General features: G+C 33.5%; 1 protein-coding gene across 2 annotated transcripts in view; it reads right to left on the bottom strand.

Moving 5' to 3' along the window:
- Positions 1-10,509: 10,509 nt before the first annotated feature.
- The window catches only part of LOC126738282 (uncharacterized), a 134,417-nt gene continuing 117,978 nt past the window's right edge, over positions 10,510-26,948 (bottom strand). For both annotated transcript variants that reach the window (XM_050443533.1, XM_050443534.1), the window contains 2 exons: positions 21,170-21,426; positions 10,510-21,111 (listed from right to left, as the gene is read on the bottom strand). In XM_050443533.1, coding sequence (XP_050299490.1) covers positions 16,318-21,111; positions 21,170-21,426 — 5,051 coding nt within the window. In that variant the 3' untranslated portion in view covers positions 10,510-16,317. The remainder of the gene's footprint in view (positions 21,112-21,169; positions 21,427-26,948) is intronic.

The raw sequence follows: 26,948 nt of genomic DNA, 5'->3' as shown, positions 1-26,948 counted from the left end.
ATTCCATATTATTCACTTGAATGAAATAGAATAGAGAATGAAAGCGCAGGAAATATTAACTCAAAGAGAAAAATTATGTAGTGATATAAAAAAGAAAAAATAATTATTACTAGCATAAAAAGATAGATAGATAAAAATAAATACTACTTACAAAAAAACACAATATAGGTATAACCATAACTTATAAATCCATAATATCCATTATTTTAAAATTAATTAAAGACAAATAAAAACACAACTAAAATACAATTGCCAATAACAGTCGTTTATAAATAACCACTAAAATATCCACTAAAAAAACCTTTTCTATAGGCCCAAAAATAAAAATACTTATTAAATTACTATAGCACGCGTCCGCATCAAATGCCAAATGCAGATTCATCAAAAAACAAAACTGAAGATGTATTGCGGCCGACCAGATCAAGCGTGTCCATAATCAATAACCCTCAACAGCATAATAAAATAGCTGGTCGACTTCGATAGACAAAAGCAGGAATGTCTTTCCCGCGAGTAAATTTTGCATACGTAATAACGTTGATTGAATATTTGGGAAGATACGCAATCCTGTGTTAAAAAGTGTACCCGGTCGACTATCGGATTGCCGTTCAGTTTCGTGCACCGTGTGGTGCTGCCGCAAAGCGTCAAATCTAGGAACGATTTATTTTAGCTGCGTGGACCTGGCTTTTGGCTTCTTTGAGTCAGGTTTTCAACGACGATGGAATCTCCAGTTATGCGGCCGTGTTGGATATTTTTTTAAGATATGGGATGATGCTGCCAACTATGTTTTTATTATTTTTTTTGAACATACAACACAGTGTCATTTATGTAGTGGTCAAGTGATAAGTGATATACTTAAGGGTGGAGGCATATTGAAATTTCTTAAAAGTTAAATTTTATAAACAAATAATTACTTACCAAAATATGTTTTTGAGACAAAAATTAATACAAAAATATATATAAAAAGCTATTTTTACAAAATTACCAAAAAAGTTTAATACAAGTTATAATTCCAACAAACATTATGTTTCCTTCATTTTGTGTTCAAGAGGGTCAAGTTTTTAAATAAAAAGCCCGTTGCACTTAATTAACTAAAAACTAATATACAAAAAATATGTGGAACAAATTTTAAGATATAAGTAGGTTTCACGTAAATATTATAAAGAATAATTTAAATAATTCATAAGACTTAATACCAATGGTAATATAACTTCTTGATCAATAATTTTTTGTAAAAAGTAACCCATTTTGTCATGTGATTCAATATCTGAAAAATTGTGCAGCCTAGTGAGATCTGTAAAGTAAGGGGTTGTGAGTGAGGATGTTAATAGAAATAGAAAATAGGCCATATTTTAAGTTTTAAGCGACACAGGAAAATTCTCAATTACCAGTTGTTACAACTATACTTAAAACTATAAAAAGATACCTAGTAACAAAAAAAAACATTTTGTTTAAAGACCCCGCATCACGGTTATACAGGACGTCAATAGAGGTGGTCAATTAGAGGAAAGTTGAGCAATATAGTGTCCTTTTATAATAAAATCTAAATACTTCCTAAATTTTGCAAAAAACTGAAATTTGGCAAAATCATTTTATTTTTTTTCTGGCGTTATTTCAAAATATATGACAAAAGTATTTATTAAATGAATAAATTATTGTGACCACTTTTTCTCGCCTATACGATGACACCTACCTACCCTAAAATATGACGTTCTGTCTTTAAAGAGCCATCATCAACTTTGTTTTTCTTTGTCGGCGCTATATTGACCATTTGCAGTTTAACGACGCGGGAATCTTTGGGCGCCCGGCCGTTTTGTTATTTTTTTAAGACAAGGGCGATGATGATAACAGCGCTTTTATTTATTTTGTTATTGCCGATATTTAAATGCGCTGTGATCTCGCATAAATAACTAGATAAATGTGGTGGTCAAGTAATGTATTGGAAGGTGCTATCTCTTACAACTTAAATTTTATTAACAAATAATAAATTACTTACCAAAATCCTTTTTTGAGACAAAAATAAATAAATAAAAACAAAAGAAAAATTCAATAAGCTTTTATTTATTAATTAGAAAATTAATAAAAATATTAAATAAAGGTGATGATATAGGTAGGTTTCACGTAAATATAAAGAGTAAATTAAATAATTAAAGATTTAATATCTATATACGATACTATAGTTTTTTAGAGTGAATAATTTATTGCAAAAAGTAGCCCGTAATGTGATTTTTGACAATACGGGTTTGTGAAACCAGCCAATATCTCAAAAACTCTGTAGGGTAGTGAGATCTGTGAAGTACACTTTTTTTGGACAAAAATATTGAAAAATAGATACCTTTAACTGAAATTAATATAAAAATAAAATCGCAAAATTTAAAAGGTTTTGAATAAGGGTGTAACAACACTATAAAATATAGAAAATAGGCCACATTTTAATTTGCAATACAGGCAAACACTTAATTACTAATTCTTAAAACTAGAAAAAGTTAAAACTAGAAATATTTTGTTTAACAGTATGAAGGGTCTCATCGAGATTATACAGGATGTCTGCGATTATACAGGATTGAATAAATGCAATCTAAAAATTGGAAAAATGCCAAATACTTCCTAATATTCAGGAAAAAGGTGAAATTTGGCAAAATGGTTTTTTTATTTTTTTCTGGCGTTATTCGAATTTCAAAAAATTCAAAACATACTTTATTCATAAATACATGGTACCTACTTGTTGACATGGTACTTTTATGATATAAAATAGGCACATTAATCGACATATTACTAACACATAATTTAAAAACAATACACAATAGTGGGTTCAACATACTAGTATAAACACAAAATGTATTTTCAATTTCAAAGCAAGACGACTTAAAATTTTTTTAGAGTAACATCACAAATTCTAACCTTTACATCTTTACTAAAAACTAATTATATACTATTGGCCTATTCCTAACTATCTTCAAAAAATTCTAATGCTATAAAAATATTTGCTTTTAAGAAGTTTCGTTAAGGACTTTTTAAAGCGAGGAGACTTTTATGACATTTGGAAAATGATTAAAAATTTTTATGCTCAAGTAAATAAGAGAATTCTTAGTTCACTTTTCGGGATGGGCATTGGAATATTGTATTTTTTTCTGATATTATAATGTTTTAAGGAGCCATTATTTTGAAGATACAATTTATATTTTTTGTATATTAGTCAAGCAGACTCAACAATAAACAAGCAACACAAGGAAAGTATCTTTAAATAGGGGTCTGCATGTCCCGTGGAGATTTATGACACATATACTTAATGGCTTGTTTTTTAAAAACAAACATCGAGTCAAAAAGCCGTTTACTAATGCAACTCCAAAATGTTATTCCATACTGTAGGTATTTTTGTATGAAAGTGAGTTCCAACTTTCGACAAAAAAAATATCAATCTCAGTTCATTTAAAACCATTCTAACAGCATAACATCGTCTAGCCAGTTTTTGCCTCCTGACATATCTCCATAAAACTTAGGTTTATGATCGATAACAATTCCAAGAAATCTGTTAAAATTATTCACTTCCAATTCTTTGTTGTGAATCATGAACTGCTCTGAGCATAAAAACTTAACAATTTAGTCTTATCTATGTTTAAAGACATCAAATTAGCATCAAACCACTGTTTAATCATTAATAAATCTTTAGAAATTGTTCTAGGTTAATGTGCTTTTATTATTGTTCATAAGATAGTGGTGTCATCTGCAAAAATAGTGAAGAATCCTCTTATCTGGAGAGACCCCAGGTCATTTATATACAATAGAAATAAAATAGGACCGAGAAACGAACCCTGCTTACTACACAAAGTTCAGACAAACTGCCATTTGGCCAAACAAACTTTTTTCTGTCTAACAAAACAAAATTTTAACCATTCTAGAGCAACTCCCCTAAACCCATATCTAGAAAGCTTACCGAGCAATATTCCATGGTTGACACAGTCAAAGTGTTCGAAGAATGAAGTCGCAGAATACCGCTGCAGCAAAGTGACCTTCTTCAAGCTCAAATACAGGGTGTCCATCTATAAACTGACACATTTTAACTGCTTATAAGTCGAGAACGAAAAATGACAACAATGTGCGGTTTTCACAGAACTTCATCAATATTTTAAAAGTTTTTTTGACAGTGTTGCCAAGTTTCAAAATTTACCTGAAATAGGAGGAAAAAAATTGATGATTTTCAAAGGCCGATTTCTCAAAAATTTTAAATGTAACACCCTGTACTTTTTAATTTCACGTTAAAGCCTGTTAAATCCCCTTTCCAAAAATGTATAAATTGTCTTAAATTCATTATTTTTTTTACAGAGCTAATTTTAGTAAATGACCTTTTTGAAAATTTTCCTAGAATACATATTCGCTGATTGTCAATTGAAGAACATTTTCTGATAATTGCCTATGTATCGCTTTAGCAGGATCATAATTAAATAATTTGCACTATTGCCATGTCTATAAAAAGTATTTATTCTATGTATTAAATTAAAACTATTTATAACAATTTTAACAACAAACAATTGAAGAAATTAATTTTAATTTATAACTAATAAATTAGCTGCTGAATATGACACCGATTTTGCTCGGAATACAAATGTAGACGGAGAAATAAGTTGCCGAAGGCGTTTTGTAGCATTCGCGGTGTAATTTGGTTTAAAACGTTTACTATGTTGTTGCGCAGTTCATCCAAATTTCTTGGGGTTGGATTGTAGCAACGTCTTTTACATATCCCCATATACAAGAATCTGGAATGGTTAGATTGGGAGAATAAGGTGCCCATTCGATTGGACCTGCTCTGTTTCCAAAAGTAATATCTAACGAATCCCTTGCGACCCTGGAGAAGTGTGGTGGTGCACCGTCTTGCTGGAAGTAGACCGTGTCTAAAATTCCATCCTGCTGAAGTTGAAGATAAAAAAATGTTTCCAACATATCGGTGTAATTGTTTCCATTCACTGTTGCTTCTTGAAAAAAAATGGCCCATAGATTTTTAATTTCGATACTGCACACCAAACGTTCAGCTTAGGAGAATCTCTTTCAAATTTGTTACACACTCGAGGATTTTCATTTCCCCAAATTCGGCAGTTATGCTTATTTACTCGACCACTGATGTGAAATGTTGCCTCATCAGACATTATTAAATTGGTATCCGGCTCATTTCTAAAAAGATCTAGTAGTGTTTTGCACATTAAATATCTTTTTTCGAGGGCGCGATTTTCTATTTTTTGGAAAGTTTGAATTTTGTAGGGTTTAAACTTAATTATAAAAAAAATAATGAATTTAAGACAATTTATACATTTTCGGAAAGGGGATTTAACAGGCTTTAACGTGAAATTAAAAAGTACAGGGTGTTACATTTAAAATTTTTGAGAAATCGGCCTTTGAAAATCATAATTTTTTTTCCTCCTATTTCAGGTAAATTTTGAAATTTGGCAACACTGTCAAAAAAACTTTAAAAATATTGATGAAGTTCTGTGAAAACCGCACATTGTTGTCATTTTTCCTTCTCGACTTATAAGCAGTTAAAATGTGTCAGTTTATAAATGGACACCCTGTATAATCTCTCCAGGAATGAAAACATTACTCGACATTCATTTAATATGTTATTTTTTTGTAATTAGGAAAGCTACCATTCGTACTATAACCAGTTTCTCAATAACTTTAAAGGCTTTTTAGGCTTTATTTTTATCTTTTTCATGAATGAATTTTATCATGAAAACAATTATTGAAAATACTTAAAACACTAAAGACCATAAACATAATATATTGATTTAAAATTTTCTTAAAGTAAAAAAAAGAAAAAGAGAAAATGGCTCTCATAGACATGAAGAGACAGTATTTTTAAGAGTTCGGATTGATTTTTGTAGATAAAATAGATAATTTTCTGTGAGGTTTATAATTAGATTTTTTTAAAGATTTTCTAATAAGATTTTGAGATTCCCATATTAGGTTGTTATAAATCAAAGTCTTAATTAATATACGCACACTGATTAATTTTGCCTAAAGAAGCCATCGTCTCACAAACTAAACACATTTACATATATATATCTATTTGTGATTATGATATCCAAGAAAATTTTTTAACAACTACGAAATTGCAATACGGCAAACACGAACCTGTGCAAAAACTCTCCCACACGACTCGGATGATCGGCCGATTACTAATGAGAAGCGACGGACGAAATTATTTTCGCGCATACTGGAGAGAATCGCCATCTATTTTTCACGCATATTTGCGGTCACGTTTTAGCCCATAAGGTTGCGTATCTTCCCAAATATTCAATCAACGGTAATAAGCTGAATACTGATGCGGCCGGACCTCTGTCACCTGCTTGATGCGTATATGGTTGATTAGATGCTCCAAATTTCGGAGAGACAAATATCAATATGTCTTCCTGGGTCTCGTATACATTAATTGGGTGTCAGCCCTGCATTTTTATTTTAATTGGTGCGTCAGGCGGGGCGCGCCTTAGATATTATAGATAGATAGATATTATAGCCGTTTAGATACTATAATAATAGTAAGGAGAGCGACTACGTTCTGTGTTAATTTTTTTTTTAATTTTAATTCAACAATTACATGAAATAATTACGTAATAAATTGATGACAAATAACTGGATAATTTTGGGTAGACAGTGTCTACCCTGTCTACTCGTACGCTTCGCCACTGCCGATGTCACTGATGTGCCAGAAGTTGATGTAACGACAAACTGTAATGGTGTGTTATTGGTACTGGTACTAGCTGTATTTTCACTGCTGATAGGATTTTTAGTGTTTGTGTCACCAGTCTTGCCGGGATTTAATGTAGTTAAAGAAACTTAGGGATGATTAGAGGTAATGCGTTTTCTTAGGTTTGAGTTAGTCATTTTATAGGAAAGTCTTTTCTTGCACATATTACATGTTGCATAATAATTGTCACTTTCAACAGGCGTAAAAAAATTCCAGATTTCACTAGTCTTCGCTTTTTTGGACATGTTACAAACTGAAAATGAACGAAATAGATTAAAATTTTTAAGGGAAAAGTTTATTTTATTCTTTTGATAGTACATTCAAATAAAAGCTTGTAAAATACTTTAATGTGGATTTTTTTATTTTTCTACAGTCATGCCCTTTATTAATTCATTCATATTATGTATTCATTTAAACAATATTTACAAGATTAAAAAATTTAATTCGCATATTATAATTTATAAAGCAAATCCGGACTAAAACAACTAAATATTTTTATTAAAAAAATCACTTAGACCATACTTTACTTACCTATACAGTATAATTCTTACGATAAGAGAAACCGGTACTGAACTAACTAAATTCTAAATTCAATAAAATTAAAAAATTTACAGGAAAAATTATAAAAATACACGCTTCCTTATTTGTTTATGACGCAAACAGCAGAGATAAACTAAAATTAAAAGCTTTTATTTTATCTGTGTTGACCACATTTACTTTAACATTTCTGGCCTATTACGCCGATTGCCGAAAGAAAAAAAAATGACTACATAACATTCGCAGAAAAAAGCGGCGCCCTTTGTCGGTATCAGTCGAGCGTTTATGTAATGTGTATGTTCTCTTTGACTTGGCAGTGCCCGCCACGTCTAAACAATATAACCGATATAAATTATAAATGCCATATCTGCTAAATCACCGTTTTCCTTCACATATTATTTTTTATTTTAAATAATAATGTATATCATAATTCCTGCAGCGCAGTCATCCAATGCGTGTTGTGTCGATTGCGGTATTCGCTTCGATCACTGACCACCGTATTTGCAAAAAGTCAATCACCGGTAGCGGCAGTGATTTTCGATTCCCCGGTGAAATATCGCGGTTATCGATATATCGCCCAAAACTACTGGCGATTTATTGTCGTGCGACCTGTAGTCGCAATCGCAAATATTTTCGAGTACAAAAAATTTGGGCGCGCACAGCGAGTAATAAATCGCAATATTAGTGTATTTTCGAAATGGATTTTGTTGAAACAACTTGTGTAGTAGCTCTGCTATTGCGTAATAACGCCAGAAAACAACGTAAAAAAAAGTACTGGGTGCATCCTATTGTTAGTAAAGTCATATAATTCGCTATCATAATCTCTTGATGACTCAAAATTATTCGAAAATTCCGAATAGTAGGTCTGGAGGGAAGAGTTTTTATAAGACTGGTTGGAAAACTAAGGCGAACTTGCTGGCAAACGTACAGAGGTTTGATGCTGCATATTATGTGGGCCTGGATGGAAATACTGATGGAAGTTAGTTTGTGTTGATGGCCCAGGCTGTGTAAAGAATTTTGCATTTCTCATCACATCTAGTATTTCAATTTTGGCAAAATGTTATTGCTCGTCGTTTAGTTTGGCCAACATAGGAATTAACATAAGAGCAAACTTTTTATCCTCTGAAACTTCCTCCGTTTGTTTGTTTTTTAAAATCTCTAATAACGAAGCCTCATATGTGGATATTTGATGAGAAGATTTGCTGGAAAGACTGCGTGGTGTCCTCTGTGCAGCTTTTGCAGAGGGTAAAGAACGTGGAGTCTCCTCGTTGTTGTTCCTCGGACCTCCATGATCGTTTGAAAGCTCTCATTCATCGTTTCTGGGTCCTTTATTATGGTCTAACAGTTCTTCCTTATCGCCTGGAGGCCCTACATTGCCACTTGTTGTCCTGGGTTGTTGGTGAGGAAGTAAAAATAGCAATGCGTCGAAGTAGATGTATTTCCAACGTTTTTTTGCAGGCTCACCAGATTTAATTTTTTTCTGAGCAGCAAGCTCTCTCGCAAAACAGTCTTTCAGATTCTTCCACTTTTTTTGAACTTCTTTCCCTGTAACAAAAAAAAAATGTAACTGATTATATACGTTTTATTTTAGGTATCTGATGGCAACCGGAAATAGCTTTAACTCTTTGCATTTCGAATTTCTGTTAGGAGCTACAACAGTTCGAGAAATTATTAAAGATACCTGTCATCAATTATGGGAAGTTTTGCAACCTTTTTACACGTCCGAAAAATCTGAAGAGGACTGGATAACTATTTGCAATGAATTTTATTACCGTACTAATTTTCCGAATTGTATCGGCGCCGTTGACGGTAAACATATAAGAATGAAGCAACCAGAGACAACAGGCTCAGAATTTTACAATTATAAGAATTTTTTCTCAACAGTACTTCTTGCCGTGGTTGATGCCGATTATTGTTTCATTTTAATAGATGTGGGTGGACACAGTGATTCCAATATAAATTCGAATTTTGGCCGAAGACTAACAAGTAACCACTTAAACATTCCTAACCCACAAATATTACCTCACGATGAAAAAGGAAAGTGTATGCCTTTTGTCATTGTCGGGGATGAGGCATTCGCTTTAACACAACAGATTTCCAAACAATATCTTCGAAGAAACCTCACACCAAAACAACGAGTTTATAACTATCGATTAACCCGTGCTCGGCGGATGGTAGAATGTACATTTGGAATTATGAGCAATAAGTGGCGAATTTTCCATCGTCCCTTAGATGTCGGAATAGAATTTTCTGACGAAATCATTAAAGCGTGCTGCGTTTTACATAATTTTGTAAGAAAACACGATGGTATAAAATTTCACGAGGAATCATACGAATGCCTTTTACAGTCCATTCGACCTGCTGGAACAAGAGCTAATACATCGGGCATGCAAGTACGAAACTATTTTGCAAATTATTTTACCTCGCCGCAAGGTTCAGTTGCTTGGCAATATGACAAAATTTAATGCACATTTTCTAAAATTTGTATTATTTAAAGTAATAAAAATATAATCTACCTACCTCTGTCTTCTTTCTGCACCTGATAGTTCATGCCAATTTGGTATTACATTTGCGCATACTTCTGTCCATAATTTCTCTTTCGCATTTCTATCGCTGTATTCTTTCAGTTCTTTATTATACAGCGCTGGTCTTTTTTCCACTTCCACAATAATTCTCTCAGTATCAAGAACGATGTGGGTCGTTTCTTCACTGTCAGACATGATTTTTTATTAATATCAAATATTTCACACCCAAAATTAAATATATTATATATGTACTACTAATCACAACTGAAAACAGGAAAAACGTCGGACGGTTCCAATCCAACGAAAATCGTATTGCTAAATAATCGCAATGCGTGCACGTCCCTACGAGTAGGTATGCTTCATTCAAAACAGCGATAGTCGCGTCGCTGGCGCTGCTAAAATAGGACTGGTTCTATTATTTAGTCGCAGCGATTATTTTGTCGCAGAATGCGTGCATGTTCATTAAACTGTTAATGCTTCATTTTAGCGACTAAAAGTCGCACGATAATAAATCGCTAGTGCGCGCTTAGCCTAAGATAGTTTCCTAGATCATTAGACTATGGATTCGAAATATCCGCTAATTATTATTATTATTATCATCAAATAATAGAGAAATAGTGTGCGATGATCAGCTTAGGCACACAATGGATTTACCGAGGCCTAAGTGCAGTGGTATTCGCACGACTATATCTTACAATAATAAAAGACAAACAATTCAAATTCAATCATTTACTGTGCTTAAATATTATACAATAAAATTTTACCATGTTCGCTTAAATGGTAAAAAATATAACAGTCAATGTGCTAAGGCACTCATAATTCAATAACAAAATTTATACATTTTACAAAAAGTGAAAAAAATCTGATTCCATAACAACACTGTCCTAACATAGTGCACTAAATGTTATTTTTTTGGTAACTATATAAACTAAAATTAACTTAATTTTAGAGAAAAACTTTCTTCTGTATATAATTAGTAAACTATCTGACCGAAAATATATTAACTTCGTCCACCAACAGCAGGTCGCAAAAGTATAAATATTATCTTATATACCGTACACCATAAATAATTTTCTTCGATATTACAATATGTTAGTAAGAGACTAGCCTATTATCACCCTGTTAAACCAAAAGTTTTTCTTTAAAAGTAAGATATAAATATAACCCTTTACTTATTGTAATATTTACAGCAACTTTATTATATTTTTAGGTATAAAATATATTTTTTTTTAGTTTTTTTTTGTTGGAATGCATTTTTCGTAGGCGCAACAGTTATATTTTGACGAAAACCTGTGTTTATTACTATATAACTTTTTAAGTGGGAGTATCGGTAGCAGGCATAAATGACTAAATAATGTATATAACAAATTGCGTCTTTTAAAAGGTAAATATACCTATGCATTTTATTTAATTTAGCACAAAGTTTTTAATACTGAAAATTTACAACACCGAATAATTTGACATAAACATTATTATATAAAATTCACTACAACAATTTCCAAAAATACCTGTGAGCATCACTTTAAATCGAAAGATCACTTTAAAGCACAAAATTGAAGAAATTAATTATTCATTAAAAAAATCTAATAGGATCGATTTAGATTTTTCAGTGTTCCTTGTGAGTCGCACGTCTATTATCAAATATGCCAACATAAATAAATAACTCTTAATATTTAAATAACTTGAATACATACATATATATTTAGTATATATACCTATAGGATTTATCCGAGTAAATACATTTATATTAATAATTGTACTTTTTTCTGATTTAGATATCCAGACAATCTAAGTTATATGTGTTTAGGAACATTTTCTATAATTTTACTTTGGGATAAATTGCAAAATAATAACGAAGACTAGCTTAAGTATTATAATTTTCATTTTAACCATATGTAAAAAATTGCAAAATATAGTATTACAATGCTAATAGCTAACATTTGTTATAAAATTAACAAATGAACCTAAATGTTGAATCTTATTAAAATTTATCATTTTAACAGAGGGCGCCCTGTAAGCAGGATCAACTCTTCTATATTGTTTTGTTTATTTATATTTCAGTTGTCATTGCAAAATTGTTAGCAAGTTTGCAAATAAAACCGTGCTTATAACCTTCCGAGGGTATTATTATGGTAAAACTTTTATGATGATTATAAACCCCTAGGTAGAACGGAATGAATATCAATTTTTCTTAAGTTTTGCACACGGAAGTTTCAGAGCCGAATTCAGCAAATTGTGAGATGTCTGTTTTACCTTTTCAGTACCAGTTTGTTGAGACAAACGTGGGTTAACATATGATACTATTATCAAACAAATGCTGTGAAGGTTAAGATAAAGCAAACTGGCTAACAGCTCATTTTATATGATTTTTGATGTACCCTTTAAAGTGCAATAAAAACTAAAAATAAAAAAGTAAGCATTAATAATTATATACAAATACCATATTTAAATGCTAACCCATGTATACCAGCTGGCCCAGGATAAAGAGAACGTAGCTTGCATTTTTTGATGCATTCAATTGTTTTCCGGCTATAAAAAAAAGTTAAAAAAAAGTAATTCATAGCTTCATTCCATAATTAGTGCCAGAATGTTCATTATCGCACTGAATATCGCACTGAATATCGCATTATTAAGGAATTAAGGAAGGGTACCTGTGGTGCATCTAAAAGTTATGTTTCAAAACATGAATAAGGTTTATACTAAAGTAAACGCCAAGTCAAGGTCTCACATGTACGTAATTTAAAGTTACACGTCAAAGATAACACGCGTTTCGCCCATCAGCATAACGTCAGATCAATAAATGAAGAGTGGTCGAGCTAAATGATCTAGGTGCCAAAATATACATTTTCGGTTTTTTCTCTCAATATATGTGGCACATAGATGCCACCGCCAATATCCTACTATGAGATCTAAGTGCCATTTTCACCCTAGGGCTTGCAAACGAAGTTCAAAGATGGGGCCACCTCTATGTCCGGCACCATATTCTTTGCTAATTGATCTAAATGCCGGTATGCAGGTCGATATTCTTGGTTGTTTTATCGTTAGATTCGATTGTTATTGTCTGTGTATTTATATGTTAAAGTAATTACAATGAACTCTATTGCGTTTGGCGATAATACAAATACGAAATCAAGAAGAAAAAAACAGAGTGAAGCTCTGTTCCACCCGTTCAGCACCGGATTGAGAATAGCTAAGACAGTTTAGGTCCTGGGAATACAAAAATCGATTCCTTTAGGAAATTAGGCTAAGAGACAAATGGAAATTTTGGCAAGAACCTCACTGTAAGTGAACATTTTTCCTTACCATTATTTTTATATCTATCAATCAAGTTAGTTAGTCCCTGTTCTCAATAAATTTGTTTTTTTTTTTAAAGCAAATGCTGGTTGTTGTCCTATAACTGGCAAGGAAGTGATGAAAGTAGAAAAACATAATGTCGGGAAAGCAAAAGAGAAGTGCTTAAAAAGCAGAAGTAAGGTTAGATGCTTCTTAAAAGTACACAAATTGACTAGAATTTTTAAATAATTTAGGTATTTAGATCGCGATCCTAAATTGAAAGGTTTTACACGTCCTTGTTATGATGGTAAGACATACAAATACAGCAAAGTGAGTATGGAGTATATATAAGTTCCATAATAATAATAAAGAAAAAGTCCGCCAGGATATGTTTTTATGTATTTATGCCACCCAAACGACGCAGACAAAATGGAGAAAGAGAAGAAAGGAACGCAACCGTTCTTTATATGTTAAAATCTTATTAAAAAAATGATTAGGGTTTCTGAAATATTTTTCTCTTCTGTTGTTTTAGTGTAACTAAACATAGACTAATCACAGTAACAAAAGTTTTAGAGGAAAGAAGTGTTCCAAGGGAGAAAAGGGGAGGTGATAGAGTATGTAAGACAATTATTTTAAAAAAGAAAAATTACGAAAATTTATTAGTAACTTGCGAGGAAAAGAAAGTCATTACAACAGAAAGAAATTAAAACGTATATATCTTTCTGCAACTCTTTCTGTGGCAAAGTTGCACAAAATGCATACCAGGCAATGTGATCCAGAGGACTGTAAGTTACGATATGTCTAGAAACATATTTTTAAATGATTATATTGTTGGATTCTCATCCTGCATCAGTTGTATGTTCCAAATGCACCAGGTTAAAAGAGCAAGTGAAACACCCGAAAGACATTGGGACAAGACAAAACTTTATTATGGAACACACTTTTTATGAACTAGCCAAAGAAAACCCGGATAACAGCTTAACCTTTTGCTTCGACCTTCACCAACTGCAATCGTTACCCCGTAACCCTATCGGGGATGAATTTTATTCGCATCAAATTAGTTTGTATGCCTTTTGCTGCGTTTCTATGACTTCTCGTAATCTGATATTCTATGTCTGGACCGAAGATATGGCGGACAGAGGGGCTATTCAAATTGGCTCTGCTTTGTTTAGTCATCTTCAGAACTTAAATTATGAAGGAATACACCTTCTCAGGCTATTCTGCGATATCCAGATAATTTAAAAGAAGTGATAAATAACTGTTCCAGTCCGATGGCATAGCTTTTTTTCCCGCAGACCGATCATTTGGTAGAGTGGAGAAAATCTTAAAAAGACATCCAGTCATTATAATAAAAGAAAAATACGTTGAAATATATTCGGAAGTGGATTTGGTAAAAACACTGGATTTTAACTGGCAAGTGCATAATGTTAAAGAACTGGAAAAGATATATAAAAAAATAAAGGGAATTTCAAAACGCAAAAAAATTCACTTAAACATTAACACTGTTAAAATTAATATCTCTCAATTTTATTGGTTTACATTATTGGGTGTAGATACAGCTTGGAAATCACTTCTTAAGAAGGGAAAATCAGAAGACAATATACAGCTTAGCACGCTACCACTGGGTAATTGCATACCAGAAAATAGAAAAAAGTCATTTGATGAAGGAGCATTTTGGGGAAGATTGGCAAAACAGGAAAGATCTTTTATGGTACAAAAATCTATTACATTGTAATAGTACTGGAGCCAATGTGGATACTTCGGTAAATTTCGAAACTCAAAAAGAAAATGAGCTATGCGATTGCCTGCACGAAGAAAATGCAATACATATTTAATTTTCCTTTTGTTACTTTTATCAAATGCAACTTTACCCAGTTTGCTTAAAAAAGAGAAAATAATATATATTTTTGCTTACTATGTGTCAATTGTGTTCAAAAAAGGATATACATATACAAACTTTTATTGCTAATAATGACGAATTGTTAATTTTTTTTTGTTTCACTTTATGTTATTAAATTAGTCAACCCCACTAAATTAAAGCTGTCTTCTTAAAGTATTACTATTTTTAAATATAAACACACAGGGTGTTTTTCGTTTTTCATGAACATTTTCTGAAAGTGGATATATCCGGTTATCCACGAGAACTCCTCAAATGTGAACGGCGAAGGATTAGATTTCTGTGGCTTAAATGACCTATTAAAATTCGCTGCCACATGACTGACATGTATCGATATAAAAATTGTGTGTAGATGGTGTAGGTAAGTTCGCAAAAGACGGTACAAACGTGTGCAAAAAGGTTCAATACTTAACGCCACAGAATGAAGAGCGATTAAAACAATGGCGACGTTTTTACTGTTAAGTGTAAACAAACGCCGTCAGCGGATAAGCTGCGGGATTCGATATTCTGGTACAGTAGAGGCTTTCTGTTGGTCGACTATCGAAAAAGAGGTACGACAATCGACGCAGAGACACCAACAAGGCCAGCCCCGTGTTACTTGGCCCCCAACAGATCTCATCGTTCAAATTCGGTTGGAAAATCATTGACCAACCTCTATAGAGTCTTGATTTGGCTCCCAGAAATTACGCTTTGATGTTCTCCAACTTGAAGGATAACATGGGGGGAACGAAATTCTCAAAAGCCGAAGAGCTGAGCTGCGCGGACCGACTAGAGGGTGGCGTGACACGGGTTTTAAAAAGTTTCAAGACAAGAGCGACTGGGAAAATGTAGTGATCGTGACGGAGATTACGTTGACAAATAGCTTATAATTAAACAACGTTTACTATGTGAAAATGTATTGGACACTGCTTTACGGATAACCCTTGAATTTTGACACCTCATACATACCGTCTGATCTGATGCTACACAAATGGTGAACGATGCGTAATTTTTCACGTAGAACATCCAATTACCTACTTATGAGACCTTGACTAGGAGTTTGCTTTATTGTAACGCTTATCTCTTATGGAATAATGAATGTTTTCTTGGAAACACAGCTGAATACGCCAAAAATGTGCATATGCGTAATCAGATCAAAGCTTAAAAAAACAAAGACGTTACCGTCTACTTGGGCCATCCGCTATAATAATAATCAAGAAAAAGAATAAAATGTAACAAATAAATTAAACCTGCATTCAAAATAATAAACTATCAAATAAAATATTAACCATTTAACAAAAAAAATAATAATAACAAAACCAACCTACTATCCGGTATAGTTTGAAAAAAAAATGTCCTATTTGGTCCCTAAATCACATCAATTGCCTCACCGTGACATTATATTTCTCTTTAACCCGCTCTAAATCGTCCAGGTCAAGTTTTACCAGCTCAACCACCGGTTGCCTTAACATATTAATTTTCATTTTCCGTTTGAAGACGATCTTCGGCAAGCCATCCTCGCCCAACCTATTAAAAACCGAGTAACCGACATTTTTATTCGGGCTTTTGTTCTCCGTCACCGAGCTAGAGTCCTTTTCCACGCCGACACATTCACTCGTCGAGGCGACACGTTTTAAGCATAACCTCACTTCTCTCGCGTCCTCGCTAGTCCTCACCTCGTAGGTGGGATTCGGGGACAACTTCGGACCGGTTAATCGGTCAGACTCATTCCCACCCGGACTCTTGCTCGGTGACTTCACGTTTTTTGAATGCCGCTGCAACGATCTCTTATAAGAAATGATTTTCCTTATTTTGCACATCTCTTCGGCCGTTAATTTTTCGTCGTTTAAGAAACGTTCGACCAAACCGTTTGTTTTTGGGGAGCCAAATAGTCCTGCGTTTGGTCTGTAGGACGTCTTATCCACGCCGTACGGTTTAATTTTTGGTATTTGGATGTTTAATGAACTTAGCTGGGAGTCCACCTTCTCCTTATATTCTTGTAGTTTTTTATCTGACGAAGGTAGTAGCTCGTTTAAATCTATAACAGGTTTTTTAGCGCAAGTATTTCTAATAAGGCCACTAAAGTCATTAATAAGGCAAACTTCTTTTGATTGTGGTCGCGGTGAAGACACTGGGGAGTTGGAGTCTTCCCAGTCAGATGAATGAATCACAAATGAGGTTTTTAAGTCTCTGGCTTTACAAACCTCTTCCGAATTGAAATTTATGGATATAGATTCAGCCGAGTTGGTTCGTTCGTATCCTAGTTTTAATCTTTTATTCAGTTTGGTTTCTGAAATGTCTTTGGTGCTCTCCTTTCTTTTTCTGCTCAAGTAGTCGTCGAAAGTAATTTTTTTCTTGCTTGAGGAGCCACTGTTTTCTTCCATTAATTCGGACACACTTGGAACCATTATTTTACCAGGGAATGATTTCGATCTTTGCCTAGGATCTTTTAAATGGGTACTGTGGATTATTTCTGTTCTCTTTGCGGTATTTGATGTTGAACATGGAATACCTTCATAAGAACAAATGCTCTTGTGCACTTTATATTTCTCAACTTCCTTGGTCTGAGGTGCTATTGCCGTTTCTAATTTAACTTCTGTAATCTCTTTGGCTTTATTGATTTCCTTATTCATTTTACAACAATTTGCATCAATTTTTTTATTGAGCTTAAGAGTTTCGCTGTTAAGTTTTGAACTGGATCCATCTTCCCACTCTATACAGCAACTTTTAGTTCGTTCTTTTTGCTTGCTTTCTTGTGGTTTGCTCGGAACGGTTTCTGGTAAATTAGCTTTAGAGGATGCCTCAAGCTGTTGCAATTTTTTCAACTTTTTCAATTTTCTCGCCCTTAAAAGTTCTCGGAAATCAACAAATTCCTCGTCATGTTCGTCCACTTTATCACTAATAGGTGGTGCCGAAAGTCTGTTTTCCGCCGATTGCGGTTGGTACGTCTCTTTTTTTTCCGATTGCTTTATCAGCTCCTTTTCTTTTTGACGTTTCCGCTTTTCAGATAACATTTTTAGCATTTCCTTTTGCTCATTTTTTACCTGGCCCCTTTCGGTTAAACGTTTCGATCTTTTGACGTTTGATTTCCTATTTTTAGGGGCTTCCTTTTTAGAGGAGGAAACGATATCGTGCTGTACTTGCATCAGATCCGACTCGTACATTTTTTTTGCCGCTTTTGTAGTAACGGTTGACGAGGGCGATGATTCCGAAATGTCGTTGTCCGTACTATATTTCCTCTTCACTTCTAAATAAACGTTTGCTTTCAACGTTTGGGGTTGGTCGTCTACGTTCGTTGATGTTGGCGATAAGATTTGAATTTCTGGTCTGATTTTCACGATCTCTTTAAATGGGGCGTTAGTAACGATATTGCAGTTAGTGTCTAAGGGGTCAACGTATTTTTCTGATTTTTCTGTCAGATCATTTAGCGTTTCACTGGTGCTAACCGCTTCCAATGGAATTTCGGGACTTTGTGGCAAGATATTTGGTCCATCGATCACTCCGATGCCCTCCAGTGGATCTTCCACGACTAATTCGTGAGCGGGAGGTTCTTCTATAAAAACTTCATCTTCCAGGGGAAAATCTTCTGAAGCGAATTCACTTTCGCTATCTTCTTGATAACTTTCCATGATTGTTTCAGTGGCGAGATCATTGTTGGTTGATTGAGAAGATACTACTTCTTCTTCAATGCCTTTCGAAGATTCTTCCCCGGTCTCAACAATTTCAAGTGCAGTCGGAATTGGATCATTTTTACTTGTGGCTATATCAGCATCCAAATCCTCAATATTTTCTGGTAGTTTTTCGTCACAAGCGATACTATCATTTATTTCAGGCGCAGTTGCAGCATTATTAGCATCCACTAAAGATATTTGATCATGATCTATTTCTAAACTCTGAGTTATGATATTTTCTTCAGCATCATTTGCACTTTCTGGAATTATAACCTCATCTGCTGCAGTCTCTGATTCAAAGACTTCACTTATTTCTGCAACCACATCCGATTCCGTTAATATTACAGTTGCATCACATTCCTCGCCTTGTTCAGCACATATTTGCTGCATAAGAGTTTCAACTGGTTCAGCTGCTAGTTCAGTTTCTCCGTTTGCCATTTCGTCCTCCTTCACTTCAGCTTCTTTACCCTTAGGGGTTTCCGAACTGACTTCTTCCTTTTCGTTATTGAAACATTCAGTAGAACAGGAATCATGTACAACTTGGTTTACAACTGTTTCATCAACAACAGCTACAGATTCAACGGAAATATTCTCCTCTTGATGTGTTAATGTCTCCTCCGCAACAGTATCTTGAATGTATTCGTCTACTTGCATGAATTTATTCTCGACCACTTCCTGTGAACTTTGAAGTTCACTTGAACCGATCAAAGTTTCACAAATTTGCTCATCAATTTTGGCCGCACCTTGGGTTTCAAGCGTCCTTTCGTTCTCTTGTCGCTCTTTAATCACTATTTCATCCTTCACTTTGAAACTTTCAGTGGAATTTTGATTACTGTCCGTTCTGAGATCAACCGTTTCAGCACTGCTGCAGATTTGCTGGTTCGTCACTGGGTGATGTTCACTTAAAAGGTTTGCAGCATCTTCAACTTTAACAATCTCCTCAGCTGTCATTGGGTGATCTTCAACTTCAACAGTTGGCTCCTTATGGTTAATATTCGGCGCTTCGGAAAGATTTGTTTCCGTGCTAGGCAATTCACTCCGAGAACCCTCAGGAAGTGGAGTTTCTTTCTGGAAAAGGTGTGTACCTTCATTCTTAAAGTCAGTGGGTTCTTCAATAGCCATCGGGTCTACAGTATCACTAACAGCACCTTCAGACATTGTAGCTTCTGCATCGTTAGCTTTACTACCAAAATTCAAAATTTCGTTGTCCTCGTGTGTTCTCTCTTGCTCATTAGTTAAATGTGAGGAGTTTTCGTTTTTAGTTTCGGGACTTATTTCTTCAGCTGCCATTAATGAATGGTCCTCTGTTATTTCTTGAACTTGTTCATCTTTCGAACCTAATGCTGTATCAGTATCTTCTTCTTCATGTTGCTCGCTAGATTTTTGATAATTTTGATTATAATCCACCACAATTATAGAATCAGATATGGGCTTAACATTAATCACCGTTTTGCCATCCACTATACTAACACTAATCCTTAGTAATTTGCCAGAGAGTTCAAGAACAACTGAGGAATTATTTACTTTTATCGTTTTTTCTTCACTATCACTTTGCCGAATTGGATTTACACAAGACTGAGATGCATACGCTCGTTCCCTTTCAAGAAACTCAATGGTTTTCGCCGCGTGAACATCTTTTAAGGCGCTCTTAATTTTTGTCCCTATTATATCGTCAACTGAGAATATTCTCTGTCTCTTTTTAACAACGTGTTCACTGGTTAATTGGTCTTGGTCATTATCAACTTTTGAACCTTCAGAATCACATAAACCTTGTTCCATTCTGCTGCTTTCCGGAGTAACTATTACTGTGGGAGTCCCGGCACTTCCTTCCGAGCTAGGCTTTAGATCTTTGTCTTGTGTAATCTCGCTGAATGAATTTAAGACAGCAGTTAAACTGTTTTTCCTTGTCATACTAAATCTGGACTCGTCAGTTTCACAACTGTCGTCGTTTCCGGCAAAAAAGTCAATGATGGGCATACTTTTTGATTCGGGAGATTTTTGGTTCTGGCTATCTTCCGAATGCTGGCTGAGATCGTCTGATAATAATAGACTCTGTTGGTCATTACTACAATTAACGTTAGGGCTACGACTATCGGTTTTACAGTTGTCAGTCTGTTTATCGTTTGGTTCGGTCAAACCAAGATTATGTTCTAAATGGTCCAAGTTAATAGGTGAGCAATTTTTATCAACTAGTTCAACTTTGGTACTATTTAACTTATCTACCGGTTGGTCCTTTTTCTGTGGCGATTTATCGATAACCACGTTACCAGACGTGTTTAAAATCGCTTGTTGATGGATCGTAATCCGACGACTGTTTTCCTCATCCGGTTTTGATCCTAAACTGGATTCGGTCAGTCTGATATGTTTGTCTGCCAGCATACAATCCGATTTCGGATTCGCTTCCATAATTTGAAGGTTTACCACACGGTCTTGGTTTCCACTGGATTCGATCGATATAAGTCCGTTTTTCAGCAGGTACTGGCAGTTCTCGGGTGTCTAAAATTGAATAATAATTAATTATATGACTATGCGACAAGACTTATGAAATTCTTACAAGTTGAAATCCGCCATTGTCAGAAGTGACAATCGGAATGCCGGTATTTTCCAAATACTGTACGTCTGAGGCGTTGATCATGTAAACCGTGCCTGCGGGTGTATCGTCCCTCAATTTTTCCCGTAAACCTATTGGGCCACTTTCGACTGAACTGATCTCGCTTGGAGGCTCCTCGTCAACGCCCCACGTTTCGATGAATTTTTTGAGGCTGTCCGATGGGGAAACCGTTGATTCTGTCAGTTCTTGCAAGTCGGGAGCTGAAATATTCATAGAATTTTCAGTGAACACTAAATTGTTTATGGTAAAAAAGCTTTTAGAACACTGTGATAAATACTTGCACAGAAGAAATTAAGGTGTTAAAATTATATTATTAGATTATATTGTAATTATATTACTAGCCGCGAAGTGCCAGCTGTTGTACGGAGTCCTCATAGATTCGAATTGTACGCAAGTTCCAGGGACGAAAGTTTCAATAGAGTCACAAAGGGTTTGCATAGTTGTGATGCTTAGGCATGTGAGCCTGCCGTTAAACTGTCAAATTATTAATTAATAATAATAATAATAATAATAATAATAATAATAATAATAATCGTCTTTTATTCAAAAAAAACAACAGATTGACAAATATTACAAATAAAAAAGAAAAAAAAAGGGCAAAGTCTAGCCTAAGGCTACTTAAACCTAACCCTAATAAATAAATTTAGGTAATCATACATATGATGACATATTATAAAGAAATAATTATTCCCACTAAAAAAAATACTTATACCCAACACGGAGGAGCAAGAAAAACTCACCACCTGCACCAAAACAAGACTGTACGCAAATACCTTTGTATGCAATCGTAAACAACCATCATGTTACCTCTGGAGCATAACATACTAGTGAGTAAAAAAATAGGAGCTCAATTGTTCCCTAAACAAATACAACCTAAATCCTGACTTAAAGTTAGTTAAATTATAAAGTGTTAAATTATTGTTTGGCAAGGAATTACATGTTTTAATTGCATTATAAATAAAAAACTTCTTGTATGTTCTTGTATTATGTCGCGGAATAATTTAAATTTATTTCTGGTATTTATATCATGGACGCTCAAATTGATTTTAAATTTATTTTTTAGATATTTAGATATAAATTTTAAATTAGTAATTAAACCATGCATAAAAACACCTAAATGTTGAGTTCTACGGTTTAACATATTTAACCAGTTCTACTCATTAATTTTATGTGAAACGTAATCTGATTTTCTTAAATTACAAATTGGACCAATACATGTATTCTGCACCTTTTGAATACATATTGTTCCAGTTGACGAACACAAGGACCATAAATAAAATCAGCATAGTTAAAGTGGGAAAGTACAAGAGTTTTACATAACATTGCCATTAACTTTGTACTTAACAGGTTTCTGTTGGAATATAGTTGTTTAAGCGATATATATGACCTTTGTAGAAGTTGCTTAACATGATAGGAAAAATTAAGCTGACAATCAAGTATAACACCCATATTACAAGCAGAATTAGAAAATGGTAATATTTAGTTATGTATTTTGATTTTAATATTATTTTTTAAATGTTCGTTTTCATTTATTTTGCCAAACAGCACAAGTTTTGATGAATTAAGTTAAAGGCCGTCTTTTTTAGAGAGATTTTTTACGTTGTTTAATTCATGATTAATAGTTGAGGATGCGGAATACCCCTTACGAAACCCGTTTTGCACTTCTGAGATCATACTATTATCATTTAAATATGAGTACATCTGACTATATGAAATTTTCTCCATTATTTTCGAAATGCCAGGTAAAATTGCTATAATGCGCAAGTCATTAAAGGTCTCTGGTTTTTTTGATTTTGGAAAGGTATTCCTATTGCATTTTTTCAACTTTTGAATAAGTTGGACGAAGGAAACAGTATTTTCCTAACTTTTGTTCTATGCCACTGTTAATAATATTAGTTATGTAAGGATCAATAAATGGACTGCAATATTTTAACATAGATGAAGTGATTTTATCTGTACCACAAGAATTAGTTTTCATGTTTTGAATAATTTTATGAACATTTTCCATAGAACACATGGAAAGTTTAAATTTTTTCGATGCACAGAATTTGTTGTTTTCGTAAATTTCGTAAATTTCGTAAAAGAGATAGGCCTTTTTTTTGGATCTCAGTACAGAAACTAAAATTACGCAGTTCTTTATACCGGTCCCAATCTTGAGGTTCTTTACTACGCTTAAATATTTGTAAGGCTTTATCTCGCTCCTTCATGACAGCCTTCAAATTTTCTGTTAGCCACAGAGCATAAGGTTTTGTCAATCTAGATTCTTTAATGGGAGCATGAATATCAAAAAGTGTTTAAATAATTAGAAACAAAAATTAATTTTTTATCTATGTCATTCTCAGAAATAATGTCCATCCAAGGCAAATTGATGAGATCGGACAAAAAATCATTTAAAATAAAACCTCTAAAACAACGTTGATTTTGGTGATCTTTTCATTCAGTTATAACCGAGAGTTCTTTGCTGCGATCTCAATAAATCTTTTAACTGGGCCGACCACAAGTTCCATCTCTAGAAGCTGAAACCCTATAATTTGAATCCATCAATCCTTTAACTAGAAGATATACGACAGTTCGTGTGGTTCTCCACGGAGATAACACGATATATGTGCCTCAGAGATCTATTCTGGGGTCATTATTCAATGCAAAATATTTAATGTTTGCAGGTGACATCACAGTATTCTTCCAAGCTAATACTTTGAATGCTTTTTTGAAGGATCTCTGGAGGCGCAGAAGAGCTAGTTTTGCAGGAACAAGCTTTTGATAAATGCTTTAATTTTCACTGAGAAGTTAAGGCCAATAAAGTCTGTTGATATAGTTAGGTTTCTGGGGGTCACCTTTTGCATTAACCAAATCGATCAACTGTTCAAACCTTAATAAAGGTGTTTATTTGCTAAAAGATTCCGCTAACTTTAACACAATGCAAAGAATTACTGTTTTCAAAACTCCTTCCTTTATCAACAAATTCATTCTCAAAACCACAGGCTAATAATTTCCTTAAACTAACACAATTTAATAAAGAGTTAAGACAGAATTGGCAAATTAATATTACAGATTAATGCATTAGACAATAAACTACATACAGTATATACCCAACTACTAAGGTAAGACAAGGAAAAGACTGTATCTCCCTAGATATTGTTCGACGCTTCCTCCTATCTCACAATTTTAGCGTGAGACATGTTTGGTCTATTTACTTGTTAGGTAGGGAGGACAAATCAGCAAAATCAATATTTTTTGGGACGGTACAGTTTGTGCAATATTAATTAAAATAAATAAAAATGCATACAAGAATATGCATATGAGTGTTAAGTACTTGTTCCAAGGACAATAATTGATTTAGCCATTTATAACGTACTTTTATTTCTTTCAAGAGTTATTATTAAATAGATCAATTTAACTTGCATAAACTATCGCTAGGAGGTTCGCGACCAGCCACAGAGGTTAGTAGCTATGTAGTGTACCGTTTTTATTTTTTCGCTACTAATATAAATTCAATATTAAAGTCGTTTCACTTTATTATTTGTGCCTTAGACCGGTCCTCGTTTTTACTTGTATCAATTTCATAATATTGGTTTTTTAACGCATCTCGCTTTTTTTAGTTCGCCCTAACTAGGTCGTACTGATCCTCGTTCTTTTTTTCATAGGTAGTGTTCTTAATTAATTTTCTTTCAATTATCCTAACACGTACTATGTGCGTCATTTCGTTTGTATTGTTCATGCTTTGCCCTCTTTGTTGAGGTAAGTCTTTCTACCTTTTTTTCTTTCAATACGTATTTTTCAGATACAGTTGTTATATGAATGGGTCTTTCCATTTAGGGTTTTTTCGAATTGGGTCTATAAAAGCTGGAATACTAATGGATTTCTAAAACTTATATTAACTGTCTTTAGTATATAGATCACCTTACTTCCTTTGGAGAGTTACTACAACTCTTGCAGTTTAATAGTGTCACATTTATCACATCACATGGTTCTATTAAGGAAGGAAATAAGGCCAAAACCTTAAAATATTATGCCTTGGAAAATTTTTTATAGTAATTTTTTAAAAGTTTCTTTTGTACAACATTTCTGATTAAAACCTTTTACTTCTTTCCGCTCGTAAAGTGTTTTAGTAAAATTGTATATAATTAGACTTTGGCCAAAGAAACTATACTTTCTTACTTACAAAGCCATTTAATTTAGAATCAAAATAGTTATTTGATTTTTTACTGACATTCAATCTAAGCTACTGTTCTATAAATTTTGAGTTAAAATAGTTTAAGAGTGATACTGACAATTTTTAATGGATGTAAATAATTTGAACATTTTTTTAAATTAAATTGATTAAGGCCTGATCAAGTTGCTTCATTTCCAGTGTTAACAAAAATAATACAACATATATTAAAAAGTTGTTCTTTCTTAATTTGGTTAACTTACAATCTAAAAAATGATTACTGGTTTTAATAAAATTAAGTGGGGTTTAATCTAGCATTCATTCGGCAATAAAAAATGAATAACATCGACAATAAAATTTTTCGAAGTTAAATAACAATAGGTAACTAAAGATACTTCGGTCATACTTCACTAAATTTACTTAAAAAAATATGAATCCGACATGTTTCGGATATATAACATGTCCATCATCAGGGATAACAAATTAAGGGGTTCCGTCAATTCATCTTACAGATCTAGTGCCTCAGACAATGTTAAAATGTATTAAGATGCATGAGAATGGGACCAAACATTTACAAAAAAATTTAAAATTACTTATGACAATATTAGGTATTAAAGTTTTTGTAAATCCATGTTTGGTCCCATTCTCATGTATCTTAATTCGTTTTAACCTTTTAACCCTGTCTGAGGCACTAGACCTGTAAGGTGTATTGACGAAACCCCTTAATTTGTTATCTCTGATGATGGACATGTTATATAATAATAATAATAATAATAAATGCCTTTATATTACGAAAATAGTTACAAAAGTTATTATCCAAAAATGCGGCGAGATCTAGCCTGGGGCTACTCTATCTCCGAAACATGTCGGATTTATATTTTATAAATAAATATAGTGGAGGACGACCAAAGTATCTTTAGTTACCCATTGACCTGTTAACTCCACTGTAAGAATGGACTACTTCTTCAACTTTAAATAACAATATTTTTTGACATAATTATAAATTTGTTTTATTTTTTTCATAAAGTAGATTTATCTTTCACTCTATCACAATAATAGTAAACTGTTTTTGAAAACACAAGTTTAAGGTATAAGGTATTAGCCAGGTTGCCGTACAATTTTTTGGTCCAGTATAAGAGATCAAAGTTGAGGTATTAAAAATAAGAGTAAGTGATACTTCATTTTAGAGTAGATGCCCTATTAAATGTTATAAATTAACAGTATAACATCAGTAAAATGGCTATTCAGTATTGCAAAGCTAAAAGAGAATTCTAAAAAATATCTATTTTTAAGGTGTGACAATAGAAAATCTGATCCAAGAGTAGCATTTTGGTGACTTCCACTAAAGTTCCGATATCTCGAAAACCATCGATTTTTTACTAAGATCATTTTATGTTTTTTTGGGTGGTTATGAGTTGCTCCATCAGCCCCTTCAGAAAACAATGTTACAGTCTTATAAGCAAATTTAGGACCTTAGGAACTTAGACCTTAGAACAAGGCCTTAGGACTTACAGTTTTACAGTGTATACAGTTTTACAGTGTATGTGTAGGTCCTAAGGCCTGATGATGCCC

This window comes from Anthonomus grandis, chromosome 7, assembly GCF_022605725.1.
Source record: "Anthonomus grandis grandis chromosome 7, icAntGran1.3, whole genome shotgun sequence".
Taxonomy (NCBI): Eukaryota; Metazoa; Arthropoda; class Insecta; order Coleoptera; family Curculionidae; genus Anthonomus; species Anthonomus grandis.
Note: the sequence above shows the minus strand (reverse complement) of the source record. Positions and strands in the feature narration are given on the sequence as shown.